This window comes from Lepisosteus platostomus, chromosome 2 (assembly GCF_059453375.1).
Source record: "Lepisosteus platostomus isolate fLepPlt1 chromosome 2, fLepPlt1.hap1, whole genome shotgun sequence".
In the NCBI taxonomy this organism is placed as follows: domain Eukaryota; kingdom Metazoa; phylum Chordata; class Actinopteri; order Semionotiformes; family Lepisosteidae; genus Lepisosteus; species Lepisosteus platostomus.
This window is the reverse complement of record NC_142612.1, coordinates 29,409,388-29,434,943: the sequence shown is the minus strand read 5'-3', so window position 1 is coordinate 29,434,943 and position 25,556 is coordinate 29,409,388. Positions and strand designations below refer to the sequence as shown.

The following is a 25,556-nucleotide window of genomic DNA, read 5'->3' as shown; positions in this document are numbered from 1 at the left end:
AGACCTCCTGGGAAAAACTAAGGTTGCTGCTGGAAGAGGTGTTAGTGGGGCCAGCAGGGGGTGCTCACCCTGCGGTCCATGTGGGTCCTAATGCCCCAGTATAGTGATGGGGACACTTTACTGTAAACAGGCGCCGTCCTTCGGATGAGACATAAAACCGAGGTCCTGACTCTCTGTGGTCATTAAAAATCCCAGGGCGCTTCTCGAAAAGAGTAGGGGTGTAACCCCAGTGTCCTGGCCAAATTTCCAATTGGCCCTTACCAATCATGGCCTCCTAATAATCCCCCTCTATGAATTGGCTACATTACTCTGCTCTCCTCCCCACTGATAGCTGATGTGTGGTGAGCGTTCTGGCGCACTATGGCTGCCGTCGCATCATCCAGGTGGATGCTGCACATTGGTGGTGATGGAGGGGAGTCCCCATTACCTGTAAGTGTCCAGAAAAGTGTAAGCAATAATAATAATATTAACTCTTTCTACATTTGCTGTTACAGTAATTCACTGTGGATTGGATTCACAGCTGCACTGCAGAATAATAGGCAATGACAATTTTGGGCTATTCCAATTGTGTGGCAGATGTCAGTCTTTTTTGTGCAGCCTTAAGGCTTAAGCAGCTGATTCAGCTATTCCCTTTAAACATGCCCAGTTTTTATCCTGGCGGTTGAAAGATCTTTGTCACTCACATGGAATTATGGCAATCCATTCCCAGCATGTTGTTTCCTTCTCTGTTACATACAACAATGTGTCTTTCCGGTAAACAGATTCTAGGAGTACAGAAAGAACAGTCCCCTGCCTTTTATGTGAATTAAAAAGGACATTTAAAATATTATTGTCCGGTTTTTCCTTCCTTACCTTCCACTTCATGTTATGCACTTCACTGCTTCACTGCACTGTAGTATTACAGCTGACTCACTGCTTTTGTGTGCTGTGTACTCATTTTTTTGTCAGCATTTTGAAAAATCTAAAGAGTGAACCCCCAGTGCAATCCTAGATTACCCAAGTGGACTTAAAACGATAAAAATATAGTTTGGGATTTTAAATATCTGGATTTTAAGTGGAACATTGTTGATCAGACTTTAGATTGGCCACCCTGTTTTATTCCCTTGTACCTTGTATGGTCTTTAACATAAATAACTAAAAGTTGCTTTCATTTCTTTCTTTGTTTCTGAAGCCTAAAATATGTACTGTATAGCACTGCACCTACAGATTTGTTACAGCTGTAGTGTAATGCTACTACACGTCTTTACACTGCTTGGAATTATTGTGGCAAATAAAACTGTCAGCAGCCCACTGTCTAAATGTTTGCTAAAACCCTTTCCGTTTCTTAAGCTTTAGATGCCAGCCTTCAATTGCTATCTTTCATTTCAGAACAACAAAGTACGGCGCTTTGCCTTCGAGCTGAAGATGCAGGACAAGAGTACATACCTGCTGGCAGCTGACAGTGAAGTGGAGATGGAGGAGTGGATCAGCACCTTGAACAAAATCTTACACAGCAGCTTTGAACTCGCCATGCAGGAGAAGAGGAATGGGGAGACGCACGAAGGTGGGCTCTGATTGTCATTAGAATTGACCTTGGGTGCTTATTTGGTAAGGGGAGTTTTACCACCCCTGCTGAAAGGGCAAGATGTACAGTATACATTGGTTTTAAAAAAAGAACAGTTTGGACAGTTTAATTTCATTCTGTTTTCACTCTTAACAGCCTGGCAAAGAAACGGAAACATATAGCTTTTTCTCATAATGAACACCATTGCATTTTCAATCCCACATAATTTATCCAGATAATTTGAGAAAAAAATCAGTTTAGTCCCTTCATGAAAAATGGTTATGAAAACCAATCTCGAGTTGTTGTCCTTGGAGTCTCTTTCATTGTTTATAAATTGTTTATGAAGATGGAGTAATAGATGATCCTGATGTAAATGTATCATACTGTACGGCTTTGCTTTCTTGGTTGTCAGTATTTCTGTGGAACAATGCAGGATCATGTCTATGTGGCATAGGCTTCAGGGAAATGTGAAGCAGTATGCACTTTGCATGCAGCTGTAGCTTTGGACAGCTTTTGTTGCCCTTAAGCATTGCATACTTAAGACATTGCATTTAGTCTTTTTTATGCCTGGGCACTTCATCAGTTGGGTTTTATGTGGGTTTTGTACAGATGCAACAAGTTTGTTTCTTTTTAAAAAGATCCTTCTAGAACACAAAAAGTCTTCTGAATCTCATAAAGTGAATCTTATATGATGGGTGAATTAGCATAGGGGAAAATAGGAAACTTCCAATGTGCTAAAAAAGTGCTTTTAATTACAGCTGAATAGTTTCCACACATCTGTGACCTTGATTTAATAAAGCAAGCCTTTATTTTTTGACTCATTACAGATCACTGTTTTATTACACATTCTGTTTGTACAATGAATCAAGTTGCTGTCTAAAGCAGATTTCTGTGCTAGTCAAGAAATTTTTTTGTCAAGTGAAAGGCTGGACAGGTGAATTTTTAGTTACTGTGGCATGGCTATCCGTAGGTCTATAACATTCTCTTATTTAACCCAGTGTAAGGATACTACCATGATTTTTCCATTATGCCTGTATTAGGAATGAACTCATTTTATATTTTAAGATCTAGATTACTCTAGATCTTAAAATATAACAGAGTTAAACATCAGTATCTGTTGTTTTTCCAACTGTAAATTTTTCTGTAGACTTAATGCTATCAGAGGTGTTCCAAATGATGACTGTATTCCAAAAACAAAATCAGGTGATCAGTCAGTTTCTACATTTCTATGCAAGATTGTACTGTTACACTTGACAAAAATTCAGGAACAGAATTACACTTTTATTTCCAGGGTCTTATATACAGTAGGTTTAGACCTATTTTAGCATAAAGCAGTCTTTGGGTGTATGTAAACAAGCAGAATACACCAACCAATGGTATTTTTAGGGTATAGGATTGAGTATTTAAAGTTTCTGATTTGTAATTAGCAATACTTTGTTTTCAGATGATGACCAAGGAAAAGCAGACAGCTCATCAGCGAGTTTGGATAGCTTTCAGGTATGTTTTGCAGTCATGTCCAGAGTGAATTGAACATTCTGCAGAGCTTATTTAGAATGTTGAAGCCTAGAAACAAATGCCTTCTGTGAACAGATTTTATTACGAAATTACAAAGCCACCACTGAAAGCTGGTTTAAAGGTGTATTTTGACTTTTCATTTCAAATTGGTTCACAGATCAGTGTCAAACCATTGCATTTAATAAATTTGGACTAAATGCAATTATGCGTATTAAGCTTGACGATTTAGAGGTTGTTTCTGCAAGTTCTCAAGTTCTGCAAGTTCTCTGCGACGTTCTAAATAAGTGATGGCTTGTATAAATACAAAACCATGTTTTTTCCTTGAGATTTTTTCAAAAATTGAGGCATCTATTGTAATTCACTTTCTGAATGTTAAGAATGTTTCTGAAACAATAATTGTGCACCAAGTAGAGCAAAGCACAGTGTATATGAAATATTTTCAGGTACTGTATGTTTAAAGTAAAGGTTACATTTAAGTGTACGTTTTTCTTGTGCTAACGTTTTTCAGTTTTAAGTTTCATAGGCATTTGAATGAAGGGTAATTAGACCTTGCATTTATGTCATGAACTGATATGATCTGTTTTTAAACCTCAGCATAGTTGGGAGACCACAAATTAAGCTCTTTGACCTGAGCTTTGCTGATTTAAATCTTGGTCTTGTCACTAGCTGACTACGTTTGAGTTTTACCATTTTGTTTCTTTTTATTCAGAGTGGTAGAGATATTGAGTCTAAAACTCGAAGTGAAACCAGGCTGAAGCTGTTTACCTTGGATCCTGACACACAGGTCAGTGTGCGAAACAATTAGCACTACTTCCCTCTCGAAATACAGTACATTGGCAGTGTTTTGCACGTAGTTTGATGAGGTTCAAGAGAAAACATTGTTTTGTCTTGCTGTTGGAGAGTTTAGATTAATTAACCAGTCAACTTTATTTCTCTTTAGTTAACGGATATTATTTTGTTCCATTATTATTCAGCTGTTAGAACCCCCACTTGTCTTTGTAGGTGAGTTTAAGTGAGTTTTCTTTGAAAAGAGTTCTGTGGCCTATATTTTCCTGTCAGAGATGTTGGTCTACATTCCGATTGTCAGAAGTAAAAGCTTTGCGTTTCCTAGAAGCCATTTACTCCCTTTGTCTATCCACTGATTTTACAGTGGTAGCTTGCTTGCAGTAGATACATACTGTAGGAAGTGAGTGTTTGAAAAACAGGGTTGATTAATAAAAGAACGGGTAATGGGATAAGACTGAAATTTGTGTCTCATCAATTTCAAAATACAATATAATTCAAGAGGTTCTTTGACAAGACATCATCATCGTCTTTTCTGTAGTACATTATGGTATCATGCTGGGGTATATTCTATCTTTTCTGCTGAGTCTTCTGATAAAATGTGTATTCACTTGGTCTCTACCTCACCATCTAAATCAACGTATAAAACATGGTGTGGCAGAAATTTGGGAAGCTTATTTGCACCAAGGGTTGTAGGAGAAGCTCCCCAGCCAAATTATTGAATTCAATACCCTGCCTTCTTTCAAGAAATGGTAAGTTGACCCTTGAACAAGTTCATTATTAACAACCTATCTAGCTAAATGGAAAAAATGATCTCCTTTTATTTATAACCTTTAAAATACTCTTAAGTGAGAATGCACCATTTGTACGATAGTTTCAATTTTGATAAATGTGTTTATTGATCCATAGATTTCAGTATGGGCCATCATGTCATAAAGCTTAAAAAGCTATCTTCTTAAAAGTACCTTCTTTATTTTATACTTTATTTTCAGAAACTTGACTTCTCAGGAATTGAACCAGACACAAAGCCATTTGAAGAGAAATTTGGGAAGCGAATTTTGGTGAACTGCAATGACCTGTCCTTTAACCTTCAAAGTTGTGTTGCCGAAAATGAAGAGGGACCAACGACAAATGTAGGTTGGAGTGTTGCTGATTTGCTAGGGCATAAATGGTCATATTAATCTCCTGTTTATTTTCTTGAATATGTCTGGGGACAGATGAGTGTCATGATTTTTTTTTTCAACTTTTACATTATAACAGGTAGCTCTGAGCAGAGAAATGTCTGTTTTTCTCTTTTGGTTTCTTTCAAGAAATGGCGGGATAAGATTCTTAATCGATTAGCTTCTAAGTGTCGAATGGACTACATGGGATATATTGGTTCCTCTCATTTATAACTTTTCTAAGGTCAACTCGTGGTGGTGAACTTGTACTTGATGATACACTTGTGAGGCTCCATTTCTGGTCAGAATATTACACTCATATTGTATGGAGAAGGATTCACATTGCCATAGCAACAGTAGCTCATACAGTATCACAGTAATTGTTGTGAGGTTTGTTTCATGTTGCTGCTAAGATACTCTGGTATCATTTGAAATCATATGTCCCCCTATTATCAGCTATACAGTGAAATGCTAGGATGGCATAAAAGTGTCATATTAAAATGGAAATGTCTAGAAGAAATCCATGCTAGGTGTGTATGCTCATGAAAATGGGATTTTTTACAAGTGCTGAACTTTTTTATTTCTAAGGCAAATATTAATATTGTGATATTGTAATGCCTGAAAAATAATGACATCTCAAAACTATGATCTTGCAGTTTATTAATTTATTGATGCATCAGGCTTTCGTTGCCAGTGTGTCACATCCCTGAATAATATGAGAAAGTACTTTTACGGTTGAAATTGAATAATTTCATAGAGATTATATATGTAAGATGTTTTTGTGTGCTGTCCAACAGTTTTCTCAGCTTGTTCAGATTCCTCTGCATTAATACAGATTGAAAAAGAGAATATTAAACCACAATAGGTGGCAGCGCACTTTTCGAGACACTCCACTCAAAACCCTTTGCAGGTAATGGGGACTCTTCAATGCGCAGGACTCATCATACATGTACTGTAGATCAGCTGTCAGTAGGGATGAGAGCAGAGTGATGAAGCCAGTTGATCAATTGAGATTATTAGGAGGCAGTGATTTAAAAAGGCCAGGGGAAAAGTTTGCCAGGACACCAGGATAACACCCCCACTCTTTTTAAAAAGCACCGTAGGATTTTTAATGACCACAGAGAATCAGGACCTAGGTTTTAGGTCTCATCTGAAGGATGGCACCTTTTTTGCGGTATTGTGTCCCCATCACTATACAGGGGCTTTAAGGAACTACACAGACTGCAGGGTAAGTGATCTCACTAACACCTCTTCCAATAGCAACCTTAGCTTTTCCAGGAGATCTCCCATCTAGGTACTGGCCAGGCCCACAGCTGGTTATCTTCAGTGAGTTGGCAGTTTTGAGTTGCATGGTGAAATAGCTGATCACAATAATTCTAATACTAAACTACAACTCCAATGTAGCCTCCAGTTAACCTGGAACACTGGAATAATTCATGAGATAGCCCTGCAGGACTTCTTTTCATTTTGTTTTCTTTGCCCCTGTCAGATGATTGCCTGACAATAGCCGGTGTCCATTTTCTTCATGTTTTAGTAAACCGGAAGCATCGTGTTTGTAATTGCTGGTGGCTGGTATTTGATTGTGAGCTTTTTTGTTCTCTAAGCAATTCTTTTCTGTTTTTTTGCTCCTCAGGTGGAACCCTTCTTTGTCACCCTGTCACTTTTTGATGTCCAAAACAGTCGGAAGATCTCTGCAGACTTCCATGTGGATCTGAACCATCCTTCTGTGAGACACATGATATCCAATCCAAGTTCACAGTACATGAATGGGGGAGGGGAGGCAGTTTTGGGACCTCAAAGAATGTTTAATGGGCTCGCAGAGAGCATGCTACAGTACCCCAAACAGGTGAGGTAACGTACAGTCTGGTACTGTCTCCTATTGTGTGCTGCCTGTTCATCATTTAATTCAAACATCATTGATGGCTTCCACAGGAAGTCGCCTATCATCTTGCAATTAACAGATAGAAGCCTTTAACTGCTTGGCCTGCTGCCATTCTGGACCTTTTCATGTTAATATGCAAGCCTGAAGCACGGGCTTGGTGCTTTGTAGAAAGCCGATATAACGTGATGTACAGTTGGCTTTGATTTCCCTGCTCTAAATAATCTAGTTTCTTCATCATTAAAAGCATTCCTTTTTACTGTCTGATCTGCGGAAATGAAAGCAATTTGCAGCCATCCAGCCTGCTTCTTGGCGCATCCTAGCAATCATTCAGAAAGGAGTGCTTGTATTCTGTGTTTCCAGATCTTTGAATGAATGTACAGTATAAGACCTGGAATGGATATGTGCAGGTTGATTTTCTTTTTCTTGCTATTTAGTGCCACTTGCTATTTAGTAGGGTCATTTCGGCTTTTCTTTCTGAATCCACTGGGAGCAATAAAATGAAAGAAACGGGTCTTTTTGTGGCTGAATGTTTTTTGTGTCGTGTTTTGCGCCTGTAGGGAATATTCTCAGTGACATGCCCTCATCCTGATATATTCCTTGTGGCTCGAATAGAGAAAGTACTTCAAGGAGGCATCACGCATTGTGCCGAGCCGTACATGAAGAGCTCTGACTCAGCTAAGGTACTTGACTGTGCACAGCAAATTTTGAAACGTGCTGTAACCCATTATGTTAAGTGGACAAATAAAAGCATCTGTTCCTTATCCATGGGATACACAAAGACATTTTATTTTATTGAATGCATGATTCTTAAATGTTTTATTGTTATTAAAATTCTTATGTCTTTGACCGATTCCCACTTCAGGAGATACGCATTACTGTGATTTATTCCAATTTAAAATGTGGATTTGATTCAGTTTTAGGAGGTCGCAATGAAGGATCAGTTATGGAAAAGATAATTTGATGATATGCTCAACTTTCAAATTTGAATGTCCTTCAAAACTCTGGATCCACTCAGTGCTTGTGTTCTTTTCTGTCAGGCTGCTCAGAAGGTTCTTAAAAATGCCAAAGTAGCTTGCAGCAGACTGGGACAGTACAGGATGCCATTTGCTTGGGCAGCTAGGTAAGGAATATTCATGCAAGTTTGTAATCGCTGTCAGTAGACATCTGCGAGTAGAGGGCTTTTGAGAAAGCAGAACCGTAACCCTGGAATTTCTCAGGGACAGGGCTGTTTTAATTGGCTTTGATTCTTTTTAGAAATCTCTTTGAGGTTAAAATTGATTTTTTACCAAGGTGACTGGACATAAAGCGGGAACAGGACAGCCGTCGTCAAACAAGCTCAGCAGGATGATTCTCAAAAGCCTTAGCAAAAGTAATCCCAAGGTTAAAGATTAGCCAAAAAAACTACATTGTGAGCTTAAATATCAAGGCCCAGAAATGTTTCCTTTGTCATTATTTCTGATTGAAATGCTCTGTTGTGATTCATTAGAATAACGCTCGTACAGGTAACCTTATATTGGTAACAAGCCTTCTGACATATAAACAGCTTTGAGTGATGTGACTATCCTGACTAATTTGATTCAAGTTGCCCTTGGATCTTTGACTTGAAAATTGCCATGTAACACTGTATTTATAGGAGTATGTAACATTGTATTTATAGGAGTGTCATTACTGTTGCAGGCATTACCTGTCTGCATCATGCAGTGAAGATGCAATATAACTGCATTGGCCCAGATCATAAGTTTTTAAAGAGCAAAATAATCCAGATCTTGTAGAAGTCCTCATTAGTGTCTTATGGCACTTCATTTAAGAGATATGGAGCTGCTGGGTTTCCAGAGCACAGGCCTAATATTCAAATGAGCAACAACCAGCGCAAACCCAAGCAAACACAAACTTAGGTGCAACTGGCAGATTAAATTCAGAAATGAGTGATGAGATTGATGTAAGGCTTGTGTGTATTTCAGGGCCACAGAGGCACTGAGGGGAAAACTATCCAGTCCAACTTTACTGGGGTTTCCTGGTTATAATACATCAGGTCTCCATACATCAGAGAGCAGGAATCTGAGATGCAGGTTTTCTTTAGATTATAAAATGAATCTTGTTAGTTTGATGTTTGAAAAGCTGGAAATGCTCCTGAATGCAGCTTGGCCGTCCACAGGGCTGCATTTTAAAGAGGGCTTTAGAGACTGAAATACTAAGAAAGAATGGAAAGCTCTTAACCCTATGGAAAAACAATAATATGAAGAACTAAGCTTTAGAACACATAATTGTTGTCATCTGTCAAAAAAATAAAACACTGCTGTGGAATTTTCCTTGTGCTTTTTAGATTAAAATTCAGTTTCTTTTCTTTTGCAGGTCTGTGTTCAAGGATGCATCAGGGACTCTTGACAAAAGTTCCAGATTTTCTGCCATCTATAGGCAGGACAGCAACAAGCTTTCAAATGAAGACATGCTTAAACTGCTTGCAGATTTTAGAAAGTTAGTTTTTCTTAAACTACTATAAATCTATTTCTTGCTCAAATGAACATGCAGTGAGGTGTTTAGTGTTTTGTGTCTGTTTTTGGAAATTTAACCCTGTTTAGAAAATAGTGATCATTTGCAAAATACAAAAATTCAAAGTCTAGAATCGCAATTTTGTAAGATTACTGGTTTAGTGGATAAACATCTGTGGTATTCTAAGTTTTCAAGGAGGCTGATTAGCAGAATAGCTAAGGCAGATCATGTCTGTCCCATCAGTTTATTAGACAGAAGACATTTGTTAAACCAGGACACTTCTTGCAACAGGGTGTTAAAACACACCTAATAGTTTTGTGTGGTTAAAAGCAATGGTGTCTTTTTTTTTCTTGCCTTGGTATGTCAGTGTAAAACAATGAAGATGCTGTTTAACCACGATAGTGCCTGGTCAACCAGAACAAGAAATAAGCTGGAGGACTTTATATAAATGGCTGGATTAAATGCAAACAAGAATTTGATGTTACTTTGGCAAGCTGAAGTGAGCTTTGAAGGCAAGGATTAGTCTTTGCAGGTGTAGTGTGTTCAGACACAGTCATAAGGTGCTATAGCCCCCTTTAGTGCAGAACGTCCTGACCTGCATATGAAAATGCAGGGACAGATAACAAGGGTTATACATGCAAGTGTCACAACCTACAGGACCTAAGCAGAAGAAGCCCTCCAGTCCTTTAAGACAAGATCAATACAGGTTTTATAATTGTCTTTCAGTTGACAAGAATCTGATACACTTAAGTATTGTAGCTGAGCAATCATGGTCTTTCACTAGAATGAGAATGTTGGATTCCTCAAGATGTCAGCTTACTTGTCCCTTACACAGAATGATATTTCCTAGTTTTGAGAAAATGAGTGTTTCCACTGTGAAACCCTAGCTCCATTTCTCCATATTCAGTATTTCTCTCTCTAAACATCTAAAGTCTTCTGTTACAATTTCCAGGAGTCAGGAGCCAGTTCTCTGTTTTGCATTACTTCTGAAAGAAAAGATCATACTGTAAGCAGCTGGTGCTTATGTATTTGTTGCCACAGGCCAGAAAAGATGTCCAAGCTGCCTGTCATCTTAGGAAACCTTGACATAACCATTGACAGTGTGGCCCCAGACATAACAAGTAAGTTTTCCAATTCCAGTTCCTATTAAAAACATTTCTGACTCACTTATGAAGAAGCAGCAGCTTTCTCTTATCCTTCCTCTCAGTGTTATTTTTTTGTGCTGTTGATTTTAGATGGTGTTACCTCATCGTACATTCCTGTGAAGCCGTTCGAGAACAATGGGAAGGCAAATGTTTTCTTTGAAGTGGAGGAGTTTGTTCCCTGCATCGCAAAATGTTCCCAGCCTTTCACCACGTACAACAACCACCTCTACGTTTATCCCAAGCACTTGAAGTACGACAGCCAGAAGTCTTTTGCAAAGGTGAATCACCGAGGGAGGCGGGAAAACATTTGGCCAAAATACAAACTGCCAAGCAGAAAAAAAAGATGAGTTTACAATTTAGAAGGAGTGTAATGGCATGTAGATAATCAAGGAATTTCGTGTTGTTACATGTCAATATTGCAGTGCCAGTTTTTCAGCATATTCACGAGATGTCATTTGTAAATACTTGCCTTAATTGCAGAGACGTGCGTGAGTTGCATTATTCTGCATGCAGGCGTTTTACTCCAACAGGCATTTCGCAGAGAATGTTGCATGGAGTCACCCCTCTCACAGAGCTAACTGTAGCTGTGAGGTGACATTTTAAAATTCAGAGCTCCAGATTCTTAAGAAGAAATCCACATTGTTATGGTATACAGCTTTTTGTTCTGCTTTGTTAATATCCTCATCCATCCCCACCAGCAGCTCAGTAGATCACTACGGTAGGATTAAAATCATTTTCCTTCAGCAGTTATAACCGGGTCGCTTCTCTTCCCAGGCGAGAAACATCGCTGTCTGCATCGAGTTTAAGGATTCTGACGAGGAAGACACTCAACCCCTGAAGGTTAGTTCAGCGCTTGAACAACGAACAGGAAAGACAAGCCAGTGGAGTAATGAGATTAGGAGATGCTTGAACTTGTTTTAAATGATTGAGAAGCCCAAGACAGTAGCCTCCAGGAAAATAAAAAAAATGACATTTTTCTATCACTCTTCAGTGCATCTACAACAGACCGGGAGGGCCCTTGTTTGTGAAAAACATATTTGCTGCAGTTTTGCACCACCAACAAAACCCAGAGTTTTATGATGAGGTAAGTCACAGGTTTTGTCAGCAACCTGTTTAATAAACTGGTGGCATATGGTTATGATAGTTTTTCTTCAAATGGCTTTTCTAAGACATAACAAAGTGGCATGGTCAATGTACGTTACTTTCAGTGATTTAAAGTGATAAAAATGTGCTTTAGTGTTGAGAATTAAATATGGTGTCAGTTGACGGTTCCAACAACAATGTCTTTACAGTATAATAGACAAACTGTTTACTAAACTTAGTTGGATCTATTAGTTTTATATCTATAAACCTCACAATGTTAAAGCAAGTGAGAACAAACAAAAAGTGCAGCAAAACAACAAGCACAAAATGGTGATGATGTGGTCATGTCTATGTCTGTACCAAGCTACATTGGTAACTTGGTCTTGTGAAGTCCATAGAGCCATTCTGAAGAGTAAACCTGGAAAAGTGCAACGGAAGAGGTTCCAGAATTTTATTTTATTTTCTTTTTGGTGAGGGAGGCTGTTTGCTGTTATCTTGTCTGGAATGTGTAGACTAGCTGTTGGTGCAGAATAGAGTAGGGGTCAGGGGTCTGGATTCAAACCTGAAAGGGTTGTGGGGTTTTGTGCTTACTGTGAACACTGCAGTTCTACCCTTTACCTAAGTTGCTCCAGTTCAGCCTGCATTGCTGGGAGTATCTCAGGGGAAAGCTATGGAAATGGAGATAAGCTTCGGCCCGATAAGTCTGAAGACTCATGAACATCAGTTTTAGTCCACAGTCAAAATATACTGTAGTCTAAATTCCTCATTCATCTGGTCTTTCTTTCTTGTTCTGTGACCTGCAAATTTTTGGATGCCTGCAAACATCAATTTCTGCTTCTTTTTTTCCCACCCAAGATTAAAATCGAGCTCCCCACCCAGCTCCACGAAAAACACCACCTGCTCTTCACATTCTACCATGTGAGCTGTGACAGCACCAGCAAAGGCAGCACGAAAAAGAAGGATGTGATTGAGACTCAAGGTTAGTCAAGGCTTTAGCTCTGCTAAAAATTGGTAGACATCAAGCAGATACTGTACCCCTGCTTTTACAAATGTTCATTGTCGTGTTGGTGAACATTACTGACAAAATGTTTCATCTTTATAGACATGAGCAGTCATCCATGAAACTGCAGTTATGATCTTACGTAACTTCTAAATCGTTTGTGTTTTTATTTCAGCAATGTAATACAGCACTTCAAATCCATCAGTTAAAGTTTACAATGTCTTTATGCATTAGCTATTAATGTCGATAGAGGCCTTCTGGGCTGCAGGTTCCCTTGCTGTGGTTGTGGCCTAATAGACCTAGCCCATAATTCATTAGAGAGAGGTGAAAATCCTTTTTTATTGGCTTATTACGATTTTAAATCACCTAACCTTGGCTTTGTCATTCTTTACAACAGTTGTTTGCAGAGTGCTTTGGTATACCATGAGGTACAGGATATTGAAGGTACAGGATGAGGTACAGGATATTGATTAGATGTGGCCACTGGATAGTCGTTGCCTTTTATGAATGCAGACCTCCCGCTACTCTTCATTACAATACAAATGTAATTACCTGTCCATTCATTTTTATTCCTTCACCCATATGAAATAATATAACCTTTGTATTGATTTCCTTTTTCATTTTTAGTGGCCTGAGTGAGTTGTCAATACGAATAATGGACAGAAATATACAGTAATCTGTTTCCTAGGGGACAGTCTGAAGGGGAATTGACTAGGCTTTGCAGAGTACTGTATCACAGTTGACGTAGCAGACCGTATCAATTAATTTAGTTTTTCTTTGAGGCGAGTTTGAATTTTAAGCAATCAAAACCCTTTCGGCTGAGTTTTAGAAGGTAAAGGATCATTAAAAAAACTCTTCGCACAAAATATTCTGGTAGAGTAAGAAAATCGTCAGAAAGGTTCGTCATTAGGAGCCCATTTTACTCATTTAAGGCCTATTTCATGGTTATTTCTAATTTGACCTGCAATGTGTAATCCCAAGATAAGGGGTTTGGCGTAATGAAATGTGATGAATCCGAAAGACTAGCGCGCATGTGCAGCCACTTAATGAAAAAGTGAAAATACGCTTCCCAAATGTGCTAATTTGCATAATAATGTACTGTATGTAAAAATGATGTAGGCAGATGTAAGTAATGATGGTAATAATATGCACATGGTATTTACAAAGGCGTTCTAGCCGTACAGTGGAGGTCTGTACGGTTGTAAAGCAGGTGTAATGAACCAAGACCCTCCTTGAAAATCACTGGCAGGTGGCATGAGAGATTTATCTTAGCAATGAGTCTCTTGCGTGTGGGGAAAAGCACCGTTCTTCCAGCACGCGGGAAGAAAGAACCCAATAGACCACAATACCAAGAGTGTTATTTCTTTAAATATTTTAAAGAAATGGTTTGCAATTTTAACATGTTTCTTTTATATTCTCCAAAAACCACTAGTTTCCATATGCTGCCTCTCCTACACTTCCCCACACATTATCGGTCTCTGCCAAGTCCTTTATAAGCAGTATTTACAGGAGCACAGTTATTCTGGTATAAGGGGACAAGAGGGCAGATTCCAGTCAACTTCTTGCAGTTGCGATGCTACTGCACACATTGCCAGGTCCTGACTGTTTTTCTCTCTGACTGAAAAGACAGAGACATAAGATTTCAGGATACTTTTTCAGTACAAAATGTCCTGAGAACACAGTATGGAAGAATACGGAACAAGGTACACAGTTATACTGCTGAAGCTGATACCCTGACTTGATACCTCTTTGAAGAAACTCCTGGATGAGAGACTTAGATCAATTAGCTGCATACATCCAAACAAGCTAGATGGACCAAATGCCAAGTTTTTATGTTCATATTACAAAACTCAATCATTTTACTTTAGATTTCGGACGTCTACTTAATCCATATATCCAGTACGTATTCTGCAAGCTATGGCTCTGTGGTTGTACCATGAAACTGTCCGCAAACAGAGGAAGCTGGAGTCTCTGCTTTTTGTATATCCCTTTTATATTGGTTGGGTTTCTATCACTCGGGTAAGCTTTGGTCTGAAAGATCACTATACAGTATACTGTACACTATAAATGTTAACCCTTTGGAATTACCTGGATTTCTGCATTAATTACTCATAAAAATGTGGTCTGATCTTCACAATAATAGATATACTGTATACAGTCTGCTTAAACTAATAATAACACACAAACAATTGTACTTCTTCTGAACATATCGTTTAAACAGTCACAGTCTAAGTTGGGAAAAAATATATGAGCCTCTAGGCTAATGACTTCTCCAAAAACTAATTGGAGTCAGGTGTTACAATCAATGAGATGAGATTGGAGGTGTGGGTTGGAGGTGCCCTGCCCTAGAAAAAAAGGCACACAAAGGTTGGTTACTGACAGTCTGCTCTTCCCAAGAAAGAGCTGTTAATGTGAACCATGCCCTGATCAAAAGAACAAATTTGACGTACAGTAAGACGTGAAAAATGTGGCAAAAATTGATTATTCTTCTTTTCCTGTTGATTTCTGTAATTTACAGGATTTCATTATGTTATCTATATTATTGGATGTTTTGGTTACAGGCATTGACACACCCTACATACCTCCTTCCTTTTTTTATATTGTAAACCACTTTAATTCTTTAAATATTCAAAGGAAAATGAAAATGAATACATGAGTTACTCGTTTTCAAATTTGCTGTTTTGTTTTTTGAAAATGTCTGAGTTATCATCTTACTGTAGCAGTCAGTTTGCTCAGACCTGGCTGTCTGTTAGACTGTTAATTCTTCTGCTGTTTAGTCTATGGTGGGTGAGAAGAATAGGGGTTGTATACAATGTAATGGAAGCCTGTGCCAAGTTGTTGATTTTTATTTTTTGTTTTTGTGAAGCAGGACATTGCTGTTCCTTTCGTGTTGGTGCGTAAATGTATTTGGAAGACTTGCTGTTGATAAGCTGTTATTTCCTTGCTTGCAGTCGGGTTTGGGTGGCTTCCACTGCTGAAAGATGGCAGGGTGATTATGAATGAGCAGCAGATTCTAGTCTCTGCTACTCTTCCAGCCGGATACCTCAGCTGTCAAGAGGCTGGAATAGGGAAGGTAATATCAATGTCCTTTTCACCCTTAAGAATTTTGAGTGTGTGAAGCCGGAGCTGCAGAATTTAAAAATGCTTAAGAATTGAATGTGTTCGTATCTGTAAAAAGCAGAGCTGCAATACATTGTTTTTAAGTGTTTACCTCCATTTGCTTAATTTCAAAGCTATGTGTGTCTGTTTGCAATGTGTTAAGCTCTACAATATTCAAACATCATAATCACAACTTAAACTACCAACATTGAACCTTTGTTTCCAATATGTCAGATCAGCACGTTAAATGGAGCCTTTCTGCTATTCTGCATGCTTGCTAAAGCTTGGATTAAATCAAACTTTTGCCACCTGGCAATCATAAATTTTACATGTCACTCTTTGGCAGCTGTGTTTGCCAGAGGCTTCTTACGTGAGAGCAGTGGAAAGTGGTCATCAAATTCTGGGTGTGGAATTTGCCTCCTATAGGGAGGTGAAGTTTTTGGATTTAATTAAGGCTTACTATTAAATTAAGGCCTTATTACCTTACTGTAAATTCTTACCCATTACCTTTTTTCCCATTGTTTTTCAACACCCTAAGTTAGAAAAATCTAACAGGCTTGCTAACAATTCTGGCTGGCGATGTTTGAAGATTTTTTTTATTTTGTTTTTTGTGTGTGTGTGTGCACCACATAGCATTCAGGTCCTGAAGTTAAATGGGTTGACGGAGGAAAACCTTTGTTCAAAATTGCCACCCACCTGGTCTCCACAGTCTACACTCAGGTCAGTGTCACTGGAAACAAATTCTGTGCAGTTCTCTGTCGTCAGGCTAAACTCCTTTGTTGTAGGCATTTTTATCAAGTGCTAAAGAGCATAGTAAACATTGTCCTGCGTTTGTGTAACAGGATGATGTCAAATAAACAATAATTGGGTCAATAATAATATTCAGTTTCTAAAGACTGTATGCAGACTCTTTCAATAGGACCAACTGCACAGCTTGTTCATTTTGCGACACTTCCAAGGCCTGTCTCCACAGACATCTGTTCTCACTAATTGTTCTTTTCATGTCTCTAGGATCAACATCTGCACAATTTTTTCCATCACTGTCAGAGTGCACAGTCTGTTAACCAGGCTTCTGGGGGAGAGCTGGTCAAATACCTGAAGGTGAGGCAATGAAAGGGTTCCAATCCACCTTTTCTGGGGGGTAGGAGTTGGAAGGACAGGGGCCATTATTCCCTCATGGCAGCACACCCTGGACAGAGCCAGCATGAACACAATGGCATAATCTCCCTGGATACAAGAGATACCTGCACCATAAACTTCTGAGCGTTGAAAATTAATTCCATGTTCTGGGCAACCTGAATTTCCACAATAGTACAACTTGTCCTCTGCGGAATCCGAAACTTCACTGAAGGTGGCAGTATTGACAAGTCTGCTTAAATTCAGTCATAATCAATAAATTATTATGATGTTCATCAGGACCTAAGGAGGGCTAAATGGTCTGTTATTGTGTGTAACCCGTCTTCCTTGTCTGAAATGTGTGAGCTTAGAGAATCTGTTTTTTTTTTACCTTAACCACCTGGCTGGGAAGCCTGTCCCATATACCCTCAACACACCCTCTGGTAAAAATCATGTCCTAAATGGATTTACCTTTATTTTCCAATTGCAGCAGAGGCCATGGTTTCCCTACAGAGTGTGAAATTGTTGGCTGGATTAACCCTATCTGTACCCCTGTGGATTTCAGATACCTGAAGTCTCCGTCTCCTTTGTTCTGGTTTTAGAGCTCATTCTAGGAAAGAGCAATGGGACTAAAATAGATCTGTCTCAAGCCCTACTCCACCCTAGGTGTTCCTATTAATCTGTATGCTTTAACACTCCATTGTGCACACTCTTTATATATCAAACACAGTATAAAGTATACCCATGTGATACAGTACACCATAAACCTTTCACCAAGAATCTAATCAATTATTCTGGCTGGCCTGACCTGTCAACCCATATATGGGTTATGACCCTTAAAATGATATGTTTGTAAGCCAGTTCCTTTTTCTAAATCCATGCTAGTTGTATCTTGAAATACCATTGTTTTGTTATTATTCTAGTGTTGTTCTCAGTACTGTTTCCATAACATTATGATCTTCATCATTTCAGTGGGGAAAACATAAGTCACATAGGGAAGCCTAAACTCTTAGCTGATTTAATTTCCTTAGTTGAGAACCATAGTACATTTCTTTGGGGGATTAAAATAAATGGCACAAGTAACAGAGGCGCCCCATATCAAAGAGTTAAGGTAAAAGAAAAGGCATTCATTGATTTATACAGCAAACAAATCAATGTCATGTAATGCTTATGGTTCCAATATTGCAGTTTTGCTGAGTTAAAGAGATATGAAGTGAAAGCAAATGTCACCGGCTTGATCAAACTGCCCTTGCAGTGTTGTTGGAATATTCAAGTCATGCTCCTGTGCCCTCTGCCCGTTTTGCATTGTCACTCACAAGGGCTTTCAGCCGGCTCACCGGCAGGCATGCGGACCTGTGTCTGACCTCCCCCGGCTGGCGGGGTCTCCACACAAGTGCCATCCCATGTGCTGAAGCAGGATGTTGAGAACGTGTTCTTTTCTCTGAGCTGTTGCAACTTGAAAGCTATACTGTACATGACATCATTGTTACTGCTGGCATTTTGCAAAAGCTTTGCGATTTAATCTTATTTGTCTTCCAGCTTACATTGCTTAACAATGGAAAACAGGGCTGGCAAGCATTTGAAACATTTACTGAAAGTTTTATCAATACCTTTGCTGTAAATTGCTCGTCTGTGAGCTGATTTCTTTTTAATAATATATCGTACTAGAAAGATCCTCTTTCATTTGCATTTGTTCAAACAACTGACTGACAATGCCTTAAGTGTAGTAATATACTGTATTGTGTCCTAGTAGCCCTCTGGCTAGTTTGTTCTGTTCTCTGTTGGTTCTTTGGTTCTACATTTGTTATTTGTCTTGTCAGCTATCTGTAAAAGATAAAAATAATCTCCCATTACAAAGGGAATGTGTGCTGGGACTCATGGTGCTCTAAAGACCCTTTCTTTCCAACCTAGCTGATTACTTTTATTGATTTTCTTGTTTCCGCACTCAGTCCTTGGTTTAAAAATCAGTTTGAGTGTGTTGTCTGAATAACTCTGTGCATGCTTTATACAATCTATCTTCAGCTAGTTTAGTAGGAGTTTACTCCTTTGTTTCTGTCCAGACAGCTCTTAATAAAGTGATCAATTAATGATGAGCAGAGACTGGTAAGAATGACAATATACCAAACACTCCAGCACTGAGGTTTTCTTTTTCCTTCTGAAGAGATCAAGTTAATTACATGTGGGCTGAGCCACCTGAATTAGAGGAGTTCTGAAACATAATCATTGGTACAGGATGGACAATAATGACCAGTTCCATTCAGCTTTTTAAGTTGAAGTGAGAGAAGATTTTTGAAATAGGGCTGAAATAAACAATTGAAAACGATAATCTTGCAATGAAGTCTTTGTTTAGGTCAATAACCAGTTGGGCTCCACTGGGACCAGGTTTGGAAACCACAGCACTTGAGGCCGTGCAATGCTGACATGATCCTGTCATAACTCATTTCCTCAAAGCCAGGCAGTAGAGCAAAACTCTGGTCCTCATGAGTCACAGTGTCTTCAGATTTTCGTTCGACCTGGGATCCTAATGTGATTATGGGCATAAGGTTTTCATCTGATAATTTAAAGACGCTTATAAAATCTATTGGACTGTGTCAGCTGTGCAACTGTACTTTAGAAACATGAAATTTTGTTTGCAGTTACGCTGTTGAATAAGAACCTTGGTGGAAGAACCAAGAGACCCATCAATCCAATAACTCAGATATATGCCTTTTAACTTAAAGTAGAAAGAATGTTTGCACAGCAATGGTGTTTTACTTACTATGTATATATTATTTTTTTGATTTACTGTTAGAACTTTCTGAATGGTTTTTTTGCTAGTTCACTGAACTCCTGTTGGACTGTGTTGTACAACACCCTATCTTTCTATGCAGAGTTTACATGCCATGGAAGGCCACGTCATGGTCCGATTCCTGCCAACCATCCTGAACCAACTGTTTCGAGTGCTGACGAGAGCCACGCAGGAGGACGTCGCTGTCAATGTCACCAGGCGAGTGATACAGCCTTAAGAACCAGAAGAGGATACAATGCGTTGATGGGAATCAAGCCTGGGCCTCCAGCATGCTACAAATGAACCACTAATACCACATTTTCCTTTTGTTGTTTCTGCTGAGATCTTTAGCTGTTTGCATGCATTCCGTCTCCTGCTGTATCACAATGAGAACCTCCCCTACCAGCTTATAGAAATGAAATGTCTCACATTTCTCCATCCTGTGTCAAGGGTGTGCATTTTAACATGACACAGTTCCTTTAACAGCAAGAAAAGTATAGGGAACAACTCACTAATTCTCTTTGCATTAGGCGGTTTATTCAACTGTATTTACCAGCAGTCATATCTTCATGGGGTGTATTGAGCACTGATTCCTCTTGGTTATGAGTAGTTAAGATTACTTAAATTGTGACTTCCAGTAAGTCCTGGCCTATGTATGAAATTACAGAACTATTTGTCTGAACTCGTTCGATTTATCTAAAATCTTTACTACTAAATGCTAGGCTGAATTGGCTTTCAATAAACATTGATGTGGCAAATTTATACTTAATTTATGTAATTAAGTATGGGATAGTTTCATGAATGACTATTTGTATACTGTAGTGAATTAGTAATGTTTTTTTTTCCTAAAGATTCAGGTGTCCAGTCAGTTCATTTCCAGTTTTCTCTTCCGTATTGGGGGGAAAAAAAAATTTTCGTCACAGCAACCCGCAAAGGAGCAAACATTTGAAAACCTTTTAAATTAAATTTAAAGACTAAATAAACTTTGGAAATTACCCTTATTTAGTGTAACAACTGGCAGTTACCTGACCTCCTGAAAACACAATCAAATTTAGGATTACCGTTGGTGAAAAGATGTTTTGCTTGAAAAAGGTGGTAGAAAAGCCCAGTAGATTGTTACTTTGAAGTGCTTTAAGTGCTGACAGTTTTTAACTTTAGAACACTAGATTTTAAACTTTCCAGAGCCACACTTCAGTTGACTCCTGTGCTATGGGTTTGCTTTATTTCCAGAGTAATGATTCATATCGTCTCCCAGTGCCATGAGGAAGGATTGGAACACTATCTGCGATCCTATGTAAAGGTAAATGGTGCTGCTGTTACAAATTCGTGAAAAAAGTGAAAGTCTTGCTCAGATGATCTAAACCAGTGGTTCTCAAACTGTGGTACGCGTACCTGCAGTGGTACGTGGCGTGCCGCCAGGTGGTACGCCAAATGACCCTGGAACTGTGTTGTGTACGCAGAAAAAATCGGGACGGGTTTTCATATTTTGTATTTGTATACGTGTCGAATACGCAGCCTACGTACTACGATACAGTGCGCGCTAATACTTCAGTGGACCCAAGAGATACTCTGTAATTCTATACCACTCTATAGGAATGCGTGCTACGGACGCAAGTGACCAATTGTATTCAAAAAAAGCTACTGTATCTCCAGCAAATAGGGATAAAGGAGAATGTGCGTGATTTTGGAACGATGCCAACGTTGAAAACACAGGAATGCATAGAAATGCGTGCTACAAACGCTGGTAATCTTGTGAGCACAGGAAACCGTGAAAAATAACAGAAAATATATAAGAACTGTTCTAAGTTAATTTGAGAAAAATACACAGAGCGTCTCTGTGTTTCTCTCCCATTACACTGAAATAAAAACGGAAACGTGGAAAAATGCAAGCTTGCGGATTGCTAAAGCAGGTAAGCCCCACACTATTATGTGTGGAGAAAAAGCTGCTGAACAGCTCGACCTGCTGCTCCCCCTGAAAGACAGTCATTCATAGAATTATTGAAATGAAGGATTATATCAAAAGTACGCTGACAGAGCGCGTTAAGATGAGCAGATGTTTTTCACTGCAATTAGATGAGTCTGTAGTCGATTTGGCCAATTTGCTCGTTTACGTTAGATACGAGTTTGAGAGTGAGGACTTTCTGTTCTGTAAGCCGCTACCAACAGGAACTACAGGAGAGCACGTATTTCAGCTTCTGAATGAATTTATCGAAGAGAATGGCATCGACTGGATAAAATGTGTCGGAGTTTGTACAGATGGTGCTAGAGCAATGACAAGCCGACACAGCGGTGTAGTTGCACGAATTAGAGAGGTTGCTCCAGAAATTAATGGTTTCATTGCAACATCCACCGCGAGACCTTTGCCGTCAAGAAAATGCCTGACGATTTAAAATCTGTTAAGACTGTTGTGAATTGTATCAAGGCTCGAATTAATTCATATCTGCTTTGCTCGACTAAACAGGCTCACCCCTCTCACTGAAATGGTGCTTTTTTATTTTTGTTGTTGTTTTTTTTTTCCTGTAAAACACTTTGAGAAGCCACATTTTAATATATCAAACAAAGTTTATTATTATAATATTTATTATATGTATGTGTGAGTGTGTGTGCACAAGCGCTCATGTTGGTCATTGAGATTTTCTGGGGTTCCTATGAGATGATGACTTGTAGGTGGTACTTGGATGCTTTGGTTGGATTAGGGGTGGTACTTGGTCCAAAAAGTTTGAGAACCACTGATCTAAACAATTATTCTTTTACTTTTTCAAGTATGTTTTTAAGATTGAACCTTGCGCAGCCACCAGTACAAAGACTGTTCATGAGGAACTGGCCAAAGCAATGACTGCAATCCTCAAGCCATCAACTGACTTTCTCACAAGCAACAAACTACTTAAGGTACAGCTTCACTGACATGTTTCCTTGGGTTTGAGGGTGCAGTATTCTCTGCTACTCATTGAGATGCCAGTGAGGTACAGTACGCTCATTGGCAATCTGTCTTTTTTGAAACTTTGAAAGAGTTGTAGGTATTCCCTTAGGTTAGAAAGAAGGAAATAAAATCATTTGAGGAAAAGGGCAAAGCAATGCGTTTTGGGTGATGGCAACTGTTCCTTTTGTATGCTGTATGCTTTTGAAGGAGTAGAATATCATCTGTTTTGAAGTGAAGAAAATGGAAAAGAGGCATTTCTAGATAATGACAAATAATGCTATAAAATTGCATTTGTGCTGTGGTGCACCTTTATTGATTTTATTTTTTTGTTTTAAGTATTCGTGGTATTTCTTCGAAGCACTGGTGAAGTCTATGGCCCAGTACCTAATTGAAAGCTCTAAAGTGAAGGTAAGGAGTATTCTACTGGAGGCACCAATGTAGGCAGCATGTGTTCTCGCAAAACACGAGAGTGGTTACGAAGATTTATGAACTGAATTACAGCATTAGCTTGTTGAAAACCGTCAGTCTTTTGCGATTGCCATGATTAAATCAGTAACCATGCTCTTTGAACTTTCACACAGCCACATTCGTCCCGCAAAATGGCCCCAAATTATAAAGTGGATTCTCAAGCGCAACCACAAAGTTAGTTAACTGTAAACCATTTCTACTTGTTGTTTGTAATCTTGGCACTAACATCTATAATCAGAAGCACTATGAAGTCAGTCAGGCAGTTCCTGCTCCAACAATGTGCAAAACAAACTATTGAAAAAGTGAAAGATTCACGTTTACGCGTTTACATTGATCTGCCAGCTTTAATGTAGCTGTAGGGTTAAGGAATATGGCAGCCAACCCCAAGGTCCCTTGAAATAAGTGTAGACGTGCAATGGAAAAGATGGGTTGTGCCATAACTCTCTGTTCTCAGTTGTCCAGGAACCAGCGATTCTCGGCCTCCTTTCATCATACAGTGGAAACCCTGGTCAACATGCTGATGCCTCACATTACTCAGAAATATAAAGACAACCTGGATGCAGCAAGGAATGCCAACCACAGCCTCGCAGTCTTCATCAAGGTAGAAGGATGCCCCTGACACATTAATTATGGTTTTCATTCACTCTGACTGGTATCTCCACTGTTCCAAAGAAAGGCAGTTACATTAAAAAGCCTTAAATCCATGTTTGAATGTGGGAACTTTGCTGAAGTAATTGCTAAGGATTAAATTATCAGTTGTCATAAAGTTTTAAGTATCATTATGTCTGTCTTGCTTTATTACAGCGCTGTTTCACTTTTATGGACAGAGGCTTTGTGTTCAAGCAGATTAACAACTACATCAATTGCTTTGTTCCGGGAGATCCGAAGGTAGCGTTCATAACTTGCACAATTCTTTTTGTCCCTGTGTTTTTGGTAAATTGACTAGTAATACTGTGCAAGCACTTTGGCTGTTTCACAGTGGGGGGTGGGTGGGGAGTGGAGGTGCATTTCCTTTGTTAACCTTCTGTTTCCTGCTAATGAATTGTTTTGATTGTTTTGGTGATGGCCTGTGCTGATTTCCATTGTAATTTTAGTCTCCCCCTGAAACAAAATTCTTTGTAGACTCTCTACGAATTCAAGTTTGAGTTTCTGCGTGTGGTGTGTAACCATGAACACTACGTTCCTCTGAACTTGCCCATGCCATTTGGGAAGGGAAGAATTCAGAGGTTCCAAGGTAAGGAATCTGTGCATGCTGGGTTCTTCTCCAATAACACACCAATTAGTTGCGCACATTATGGTTTTTATTACATAGTACACTATTAATGCTCTTTTAAGTCTTTAAGAAAAGAAACCTTTGTAAAAACACAATAATAAATGCAAGTTCCATAATGTTTTAGGTTTGGATTATTGAGCTCTCTATTTTTAGGATGGTATTCAGAACACAAGGGTGGTAAAATTATCGTGAGAAATTTTGGTAGCAAAAGCAGTTCACCTATCTGGCTACATTTAATGTGATGGTTTTTCCCAAACAATTTTACCTGGCAAAAGTCTCACTTAGGAGGATGGAGAGTGTTGTGGTCCACACTGAGAGTGAGCTGGCAAGTCTGTCAGATAAATCCAGACCACTCTTTCACTTTACAGCCAGGTGAACTTATTTCATCATAAAACAGGTGTAGCTGCAAACAACTGAAATTACTTGGCTATTAAATACATGCAAAAACTTAAATCCTTGTGGCGCTGGTACACCTTAATTAGGGGTTTTGTTCAGGCTAATATGTTATGTTCAGTGCGGTACTGTATTGGCATAAGCAGGCCCAAAGCTAAATGGTCTTTTTTTCTAGTGTATCTTTGTATATCAGCCGTCTGCATGAGCATCCTTAACAGACCATCCGTGATGAACAGCATTGGGTTACCAGAGGCTGCTGTGCTTGACTGCTCTTTCAGGGTTGACATGCACTGCCACCTCTGTGTGAAGGCTGCTCATTGCAGTACGAGAAAGCCTCAATAATATTAAAAAGGTTTTTGTCATGATAAATGATCCTCTTTACATATGAGAGGAACTCAGTATTTGACCCCCTTCCTTAGTTTGAAAAATTGAAATGTCTGGGAACTTGCAGTAGTGTTTCTACAGCTGCCATAGTCGAAATTAAGCTGCTTTGTTTTCATTTTATTCCTCTGTCCTCTTGCTGGTAGAAGTAGATGGCAGCTGGCTGACGCAGCCTTGGCTTTTAGAAACTGTAGACATCTCATATTGCATTGTAGTTGTGTAACAGCTAACTTATACATGTCTCAGATAAAGCTTATACATCTGAAATTAATAATTCTTTTGTTCCAGCAGCCTTATAACCATAGCTTATTTTGTGTTTGTTTCCACTTTTGTTCCCTTTTTTTCTTTTGTAAATTAGCTTTTCTTTCTCCAAACGTGGAGTCACATGATACTCCAGTAGGTAGGTGTGAGGTGTGATGCTTGCATTGTTTGGTGAAAGAATAAAGTGCTGAATAATGGTAATGAGAAATGACAGGCCAAGAAAATGTGCCTTCTAGCAAGGTAAAGCAATCAATGCCATGGAAATGTGGGGTGGATG

General features: G+C 39.0%; 1 protein-coding gene across 19 annotated transcripts in view; it reads left to right on the top strand.

Moving 5' to 3' along the window:
- Positions 1 to 25,556, top strand: part of LOC148676176 (dedicator of cytokinesis protein 9-like) — a 158,807-nt gene that overhangs the window by 100,385 nt on the left and 32,866 nt on the right. For 10 of the 19 annotated variants that reach the window (XM_088604183.1, XM_088604235.1, XM_088604202.1 and 7 more), the window contains exons 8-31: positions 1,369 to 1,543; positions 2,988 to 3,040; positions 3,768 to 3,842; positions 4,834 to 4,974; positions 6,635 to 6,847; positions 7,441 to 7,563; positions 7,921 to 8,003; positions 9,236 to 9,358; positions 10,415 to 10,494; positions 10,609 to 10,796; positions 11,293 to 11,358; positions 11,510 to 11,602; positions 12,457 to 12,580; positions 15,553 to 15,674; positions 16,334 to 16,420; positions 16,712 to 16,801; positions 19,687 to 19,802; positions 20,814 to 20,883; positions 22,347 to 22,472; positions 22,840 to 22,911; positions 23,426 to 23,572; positions 23,776 to 23,859; positions 24,094 to 24,205; positions 25,377 to 25,418. In XM_088604183.1, the coding sequence (XP_088460309.1) occupies positions 1,369 to 1,543; positions 2,988 to 3,040; positions 3,768 to 3,842; positions 4,834 to 4,974; positions 6,635 to 6,847; positions 7,441 to 7,563; positions 7,921 to 8,003; positions 9,236 to 9,358; positions 10,415 to 10,494; positions 10,609 to 10,796; positions 11,293 to 11,358; positions 11,510 to 11,602; positions 12,457 to 12,580; positions 15,553 to 15,674; positions 16,334 to 16,420; positions 16,712 to 16,801; positions 19,687 to 19,802; positions 20,814 to 20,883; positions 22,347 to 22,472; positions 22,840 to 22,911; positions 23,426 to 23,572; positions 23,776 to 23,859; positions 24,094 to 24,205; positions 25,377 to 25,418 (2,605 nt within the window). The remainder of the gene's footprint in view (positions 1 to 1,368; positions 1,544 to 2,987; positions 3,041 to 3,767; positions 3,843 to 4,833; positions 4,975 to 6,634; positions 6,848 to 7,440; positions 7,564 to 7,920; positions 8,004 to 9,235; positions 9,359 to 10,414; positions 10,495 to 10,608; positions 10,797 to 11,292; positions 11,359 to 11,509; positions 11,603 to 12,456; positions 12,581 to 15,552; positions 15,675 to 16,333; positions 16,421 to 16,711; positions 16,802 to 19,686; positions 19,803 to 20,813; positions 20,884 to 22,346; positions 22,473 to 22,839; positions 22,912 to 23,425; positions 23,573 to 23,775; positions 23,860 to 24,093; positions 24,206 to 25,376; positions 25,419 to 25,556) is intronic. The other 9 variants (XM_088604287.1, XM_088604306.1, XM_088604278.1 and 6 more) reach the window with 1 other exon arrangement.